The following is a 7500-nucleotide window of genomic DNA, read 5'->3' as shown; positions in this document are numbered from 1 at the left end:
ACTTAGCTAAGCATAGCGGACTTAGCTAAGCATAGCGGACTTAGCTAAGCATAGCGGACTTAGCTAAGCATAGCGGACTTAGCTAAGCATAGCGGACTTAGCTAAGCATAGCGGACTTAGCTAAGCATAGCGGACTTAGCTAAGCATAGCGGACTTAGCTAAGCATAGCGGACTTAGCTAAGCATAGCGGACTTAGCTAAGCATAGCGGACTTAGCTAAGCATAGCGGACTTAGCTAAGCATAGCGGACTTAGCTAAGCATAGCGGACTTAGCTAAGCATAGCGGACTTAGCTAAGCATAGCGGACTTAGCTAAGCATAGCGGACTTAGCTAAGCATAGCGGACTTAGCTAAGCGTAGCGGACTTAGCTAAGCATAGCGGACTTAGCTAAGCATAGCGGACTTAGTTAAGCATAGCGGATTTAGCTAAGCATAGCGGACTTAGCTAAGCATAGCGGACTTAGCTAAGCATAGCGGACTTAGCTAAGCATAGCGGACTTAGCTAAGCATAGCGGACTTAGCTAAGCATAGCGGACTTAGCTAAGCATAGCGGACTTAGCTAAGCATAGCGGACTTAGCATTTTGTTATCATTATTATCATTATCATTATTATCATCATTCCTATTATCATTATCATTACTATTGTTATTATCATTCCTATCATTATCATTAATATTAATATCATCATTACTATGATTATTATCATTACTATTACCATTATCATTACTATTATTATTATCATAATATTATTATTATCATTACTATTGTTATTATCATTCCTATCATTATCATTACTATTAATATCATCATTACTATGATTATTATCATTACTATTATTATTATCATTACTATTACTATTTTCATTACTATTACTATTCTCATTACTATTACTATTATCATTACTATTACTATTATCATTACTATTATTATTATCATTACTATTATTATTATCATTACTATTATTATTATCATTACTATTATTATTATCATTACTATTATTATTATCATTACTATTATTATTATCATTACTATTATTATTATCATTACTATTATTATTATCATTACTATTATTATTATCATTACTATTATTATTATCATTACTATTATTATTATCATTACTATTATTATTATCATTACTATTATTATTATCATTACTATTATTATTATCATTACTATTATTATTATCATTACTATCATTATTATCATTACTATCATTATTATCATTACTATCATTATTATCATTACTATTATTATTATCATTACTATTATTATTATCATTACTATCATTATTATCATTACTATCATTATTATCATTACTATGCTACTATTACTACAATTACTACAACGACAACAACAACAACAACAACAACAACAACAACAACAACAACAACAACAACTACTACTACTACTACTACTACTACTACTACTACTACTACTACTACTACTACAACAACTACTACTACTGTACTACTACAAAAAGTAATGAATGAATGAGTAAAAACTAATGAATGATCGAGAACAAACGATTGAATAAAAATGTTGAATGAACGGCGAATGAATGAATGAGTAAAAACGAAAATGAATGACTTGAATTAATGAATGACCAGAAAATTAGTGATATTGCGAGACACCCGTGATACTAACGATAAAGATGGAAATGATAAGAAAGTAACTGATAACAATTATGAAAAAACAAACAAAAATTATATCTATCATATAGATCATAGTGATAATGATGATAACAATGATATCAATAATAATGATATTTATGATGGTAAATATGATGAATCAGTAATAATGATTGATATGATAATGATGGTAATGATAATAACAACAAGAATTGAAGCAATAACAATGGCAATTATAGTGAAAACATTATTGATAATAATGATAATAATCATAACAAGGATAGCAACAGAAAATAATAATAATGATGATGATTATGATAATGATTATAACTGCATTTATGTTAATAATGACGAAACTAAGGAAAATAATGATGATGACGATAATGGTAATGAGAATGTTGATAGTAACAATAATATGATAATGATAATGCTATGATGATAATCATAATAATAATGGCAATAATGATAATGGTAATGCTGATAATGATAATAATGATAATAACGGTAATTATGGCAACGATAATAACAAATATAATGATGATGTTAACATTAAAAACAACAACAACAATAACAATAGTGATACAAGTATTAATTATAATGATGTTATTAGTGATAATACTGATGATAATGATGATAATAGCAATAATGATAATAATAAAGATAGCAATAATAGTAATAGTAGTAAAAGAGATGGTAATGATGAAAGCAGTGAAAATAATAATAATGAGGATAATAATATTAATGATTATAATTATAATAATGATAATAATAGTACTAACAAAGATAATAACAACAACAACAACATGATAACAAATAATGATTATAGTAACAATGATAATGATAATAAGGATAATGGTAATGATTATAATAATGATAAGTATGATTATAATAACAATGATAATGAAATAATGATAATGAAAATAATGATAATAATAATAATAATGATAATAGTAATAGTAATAATAATGATAATGATAATAATGATAATAATAACAATAATAATAATATTGATAATAATAATAATAATAATAACAATAATAATGATAACAATGATAATGATGATGACAATGATGTTGATGATAATAATAATAATAATAATAATGATAATAATAGTAATAATAATAGTAATGATTAAAGTAATGATAATAATAATAATGATAATAATAATAATAATAATAATAATAATTATTATTATTATAACAATAATGAAAGTAACAACAATGATAATGATAATTATATTAATGATGATAATGAAAAATAATAATGGTAATAAATGGCATTAAGAAATATAGAATTTAATATAATAGTAAAAAAGATCACGATAATGATACTAGCAATGATAATGATAATGTTAATGATGATAGTGATAATACTTATGGTACTAATGATAATAATGATAATAGTGTTAACAATAACAATAGGTATGTTAATCATGATAACAATGGTAATAATGATAACAATAATGATAATAATAATGATAATAATAATAACAATAATAATAGTAATAATAATATTAATGATAATAATGATAATAGCAATAATTATAATAATAATAATAATAATAATAATAATAATAATGACAATAATAATGATAATGATAATGGTAATAATAATGATAATAACAATAAGGATAATAATAATAATAATAATGATAATGATGATAATGATGATAATAATCATATTAATAATAACGATGATGATGAGGATAATGATAATGATAATGCTAATGCTAATAGTAATGATGACAATAATGATAGAAAGAATGATAATGATAACAATGGTAATACTGTCGAGAATAATGAAGATATTAGAAGTAATAATGATAATGAAAATGAAAAGAATTATGATAATTCTAATGATGAAAATAACAAATCTAATTATAACGTTAATGATAATGATAAATATAATAATAAATATAACACTAACAATAATGATAATGATAACAATAAAGATGATAATTATAATGATAAAGATAATAACAAAGGTAAGAATAATGTTAATGATACTGATAATAATGATGACAATGATAATCATGATGACAACAATAACAACTTATAATAATAGTAACAATAATGATAGCAATAATAGTACTGATAATTATGATAACAGTAATAATGATAATAATGATGATAATAATAAAAATATTAATAATCATTATAATCATGATAATAATAAAGGTAATGATAAAAATAGAGATAACACTGATGATGGGATTAATGATAATGATAATGATGATAATGATGATTAAAATAATAATCATAATAATACTTCTAATAATAAAAACAAAATCAACAACACTAATGATAATAATGATGTTAATAATACTAATAGTATCATAATGATAATGCTACTAATAGCGATAATAATAATAGCTGTCAAGATAATCATAACAATAATGGTAATGATAGTAATTAGAATATGATTAAAAGTGATGAAAATCAATTACAATGATCATAGTAACAATGACAAGACAACTACTCTCATAATAATCATAGTTAAATTCATATTAATGATAACAACAACTATAAGAATATTACTATTACTGGTATTACTATTACTACTACTAATACTACAACTATTAATACTGCTATTTATAAGAATGTTACTACTAATAACCATATTGATAAAATAAATGATAATAACAATCACATTGATAATGTTATAAAAATATTAGTTATGATAGTAAGCTGATAGCAATTATCTTGATATTGATAATGTTATTATGAATATCAAAGTTTATCAACGCAAATAATAGTTATGTTATCAAAGTTATCAGTGATATGGTATATCATGATGAGAATGATAATAGTCATGATAATAATGATAATGATGATACTGATGAGGATAATAATGAAAGTAATTTTAATGATAACAATAATGGTGAGGATAATGATAACAATGATAATTATGAAAATGAAGATAATGATAACAGAGAAAACAACAACAACATTAATGGCAATACTGATAACAATAATATTAGTAGTAATGATGTTAATAATAATTGTAATTACAGTGATACGGATAATTACAATGAAAATACCAATATTCATCATTAATAGTTATGACCGAACCGGTAATATAATAAACAATAATTACGTTCACAGAAGAAACAATTTTACCGACTGTTTTAATAGCAACACTATCATGATTCTTAATCTTTCAATATATCAACACGAATTTTGCACATGCACAGACACAAACACACATACGTACACACACACACACACACACACATACGTACTCAAACAACCTTCACATTTGGCATTGCATTCTTATATACCATCATGCAAAAGTGTATATTATGATTCATCAAGGTCTATGGTAGTCCTAAGTGGTAAACCTGTTCACTTGTTTTTTTTTTATTTATATCGAAAGTTCATGATATCCTAAATAGGAGGATGTTTTGTTTACACTCCTGTAATATTATCATTAATAATAATGATGATAATAGTGATTGTATTAACGGTGATATTGATGGTGATAAGAGTAGCAATAATAGTGATGGTGGTGATGATGATGAAAGTAATTGTGATAATGATAATGATAATAGATTTGGTAATAATAACAGAAAATAATAGCGATATTAATAGTTCGTATGATTACATCATTTGTAATAAGATTGAGAGACTGAAAATGTGGATGATAATAATGACGATAATTAATAATGGTGATGATAATAATAGTCGTAAGTAAGCATATCAATAACTATAGAAATTATGAAAATAATTCTAGAAGTAATAACCTGGTGAGGTAATAATGATTATATATGATGGACGAGCCAGTACAGATCCAAGGAAATTAATACATACATCTATTTTTCTATTATCGTTCGACCCATTTCGACCCATTTTCCCCATAACAACATTGCTGTTCAAACCAAGATGAATGTCAATACAAACATAAGGAACAACGGTATTTAATCATCATCAGCCTATTAATAATAACCCTCTATGACTATAATTATACACTGATAATCTTCCTTTTGTCTCACTCACATTACTCATTCATAAAGGAAGAACAACATTCATTGGAAGACAAAGGAATAGATTCCCTCGGGGGGGGGGGGGGATTAACTAGTTCTGACCGCGTCCAGTAGCTCTGAAGAGACGTTACGCAAAACTGACACCTCCGTCTCATGGGCGTAGAGTTCTAGAGCCATTCGCCCCAGAAACTACCATGGGGGGAAACTACCAGAAACTTGCCAGAAACTACCAAGGGGGGAAAAATTATGCTAATCAGCCGATGAGAACGCAGCAGGAGGGCTGGGGGGAAATCTGTAACCAAAATCTGTAACCTGGAACCGCGAGGGAGGCGGATTGCGACGTATATAAACTCTACCCTTTCCCGGTCCGAGTATCAGTTACCTCATAGCCTTCACAGCTCAAGCATTAGTCCTCTTTCTCGCTCACGCAACGAAGACACCGCCGATATGAAGATGGTAAGTCTTTTTCTTGTGTAGTTCGCGTTTACTCGTGCTGGTAAAAGGGGTGTTTGGTGTATTGTCTTCAGCATAATAGTCAAAGCTAAATGGAGGTTATGATACCAACCACTGACTGACTGTCCATTTTCCCTTTTTTCGATTCACCACAATTCCTTCTCTTTGCAGTTCATGGCCGTACTCATCCTTGGCTCCGTGGCCTCCTCCAGGGCCATCTTCTTCGACCTCTTCAAGAAGGAGTCATGGCAGGCCGATCCCTGGGCTGCACAACCTGCTGACCCTTGGGCTCAACAGCCTGCTGACCCCTGGGCTGCACAGCCTGCTGATCCTTGGGTTCAGCAGCCACCCGTTCAGCAACAAGTAAAAGAAGTGAGTTATGACTCCTAACAGATTGAAGAACTTCATGATTTGTCTTTCGTATGAGCCTCATCAGTGAGCCATTTCTAGCTCTTCCGAAAACCTGTTCAAAAACAAGTAAGACGTGCTTTTATATTCAGGGCTTAATTCTCTCTCTGATATTCTCTCTTCTTTACAGATCCCCATTTTCAAGCCCTATTTGGAGTTCAAGCCCATCTCCATCCCATTCCCCAAGCTGGAACCCGTGCCCGTGGTCAAGCCCTTCCCCATCCTCAAGCCAGAGTTCGTAGAGGCCCAAGTCCCCCTGTACAAGCCACAGGTCCCCCTCCCCAACAAGTACTTCAACTTCAACGCGTAAGTTGTCTGATGGGAGTGGCAGTCAAACTTTCTGAGAGAAAATGAAGTCAATATTTACTGTTCTTGTCGCCATATATCATACAAGATAATATTGAATTCCATGGATCTAACGCCATGTTCCCTTTTTTCCCTCCCAGTAACGTTGGACTTCAGCAGCAGCCACAGCAGTACCAGCAGGCCCAATACCAGCAGGCCCAGTACCAGCAGGCCCAACACCAGCAACACCATCAACACCAGCAGCAGCAGCAGCAGCAACACCTCTCCTCTGCCTACCAAGCACCCGACGCCCATCACCATCACTAACGAAGCTTCGAGTGGCTATCAACACCATGCGTCCCGAGAACACGTCTGGACACGACTGTGATTAAGTCAAGTCGACTTCGATTAATACGTGTTTAATTTCGTCTGGAGTGATGCCAGATGATCATATCTCTGTGTGGTGTTAGAAATAGGATGGTATTAACTGCTACAACAACATCAGTTATACTATTGAATCACCTCACTGATGTTTGTTTGTTTTTCATGACATTGAAATATTTTTGCGAATTATTCATCTGTCATGAAACAAAGATTCAATTCTATTGTTATTTTGCTGTTTTTTCTTTGCAAAAACAGTTATTGACATATTTATTTGTATTTATGTACTTTCAATAAAACAATTTACAAGGATTTATATGTTTCCAATACATTATATGCCCTCTTAGGAACAATCACTATAGGTT

General features: G+C 29.5%; 1 protein-coding gene across 1 annotated transcript; it reads left to right on the top strand.

Annotated features, from left to right (window-relative positions):
- The first annotated feature begins 5995 nt into the window (after positions 1–5995).
- Positions 5996–7371, top strand: LOC122253007 (uncharacterized). Its single transcript, XM_043015754.2, has 4 exons — positions 5996–6064; positions 6233–6433; positions 6600–6775; positions 6916–7371. The coding sequence occupies exons 1-4, from the start codon at positions 6056–6058 to the stop codon at positions 7079–7081; spliced, it is 552 nt and encodes a 183-aa protein (XP_042871688.2). The 5' UTR covers positions 5996–6055; the 3' UTR covers positions 7082–7371.
- Positions 7372–7500: the final 129 nt, after the last annotated feature.

This window comes from Penaeus japonicus, unplaced genomic scaffold, assembly GCF_977035675.1.
Source record: "Penaeus japonicus unplaced genomic scaffold, GWHDUDI00000001_assembly GWHDUDI00000012, whole genome shotgun sequence".
NCBI classification, from domain to species: domain Eukaryota; kingdom Metazoa; phylum Arthropoda; class Malacostraca; order Decapoda; family Penaeidae; genus Penaeus; species Penaeus japonicus.
The sequence above is the reverse complement of the archived record's forward strand: the minus strand, read 5'-3'. Positions and strand labels throughout refer to the sequence as shown.

Bases quoted from the DNA above. Each gene is read 5' to 3' on its own strand.
- LOC122253007 (XM_043015754.2), top strand. The intron at 6,434-6,599 runs GTGAGTTATGAC...TCTTCTTTACAG, and splicing joins TTCAGCAACAAGTAAAAGAA to ATCCCCATTTTCAAGCCCTA. The intron at 6,776-6,915 runs GTAAGTTGTCTG...TTTCCCTCCCAG, and splicing joins AAGTACTTCAACTTCAACGC to TAACGTTGGACTTCAGCAGC.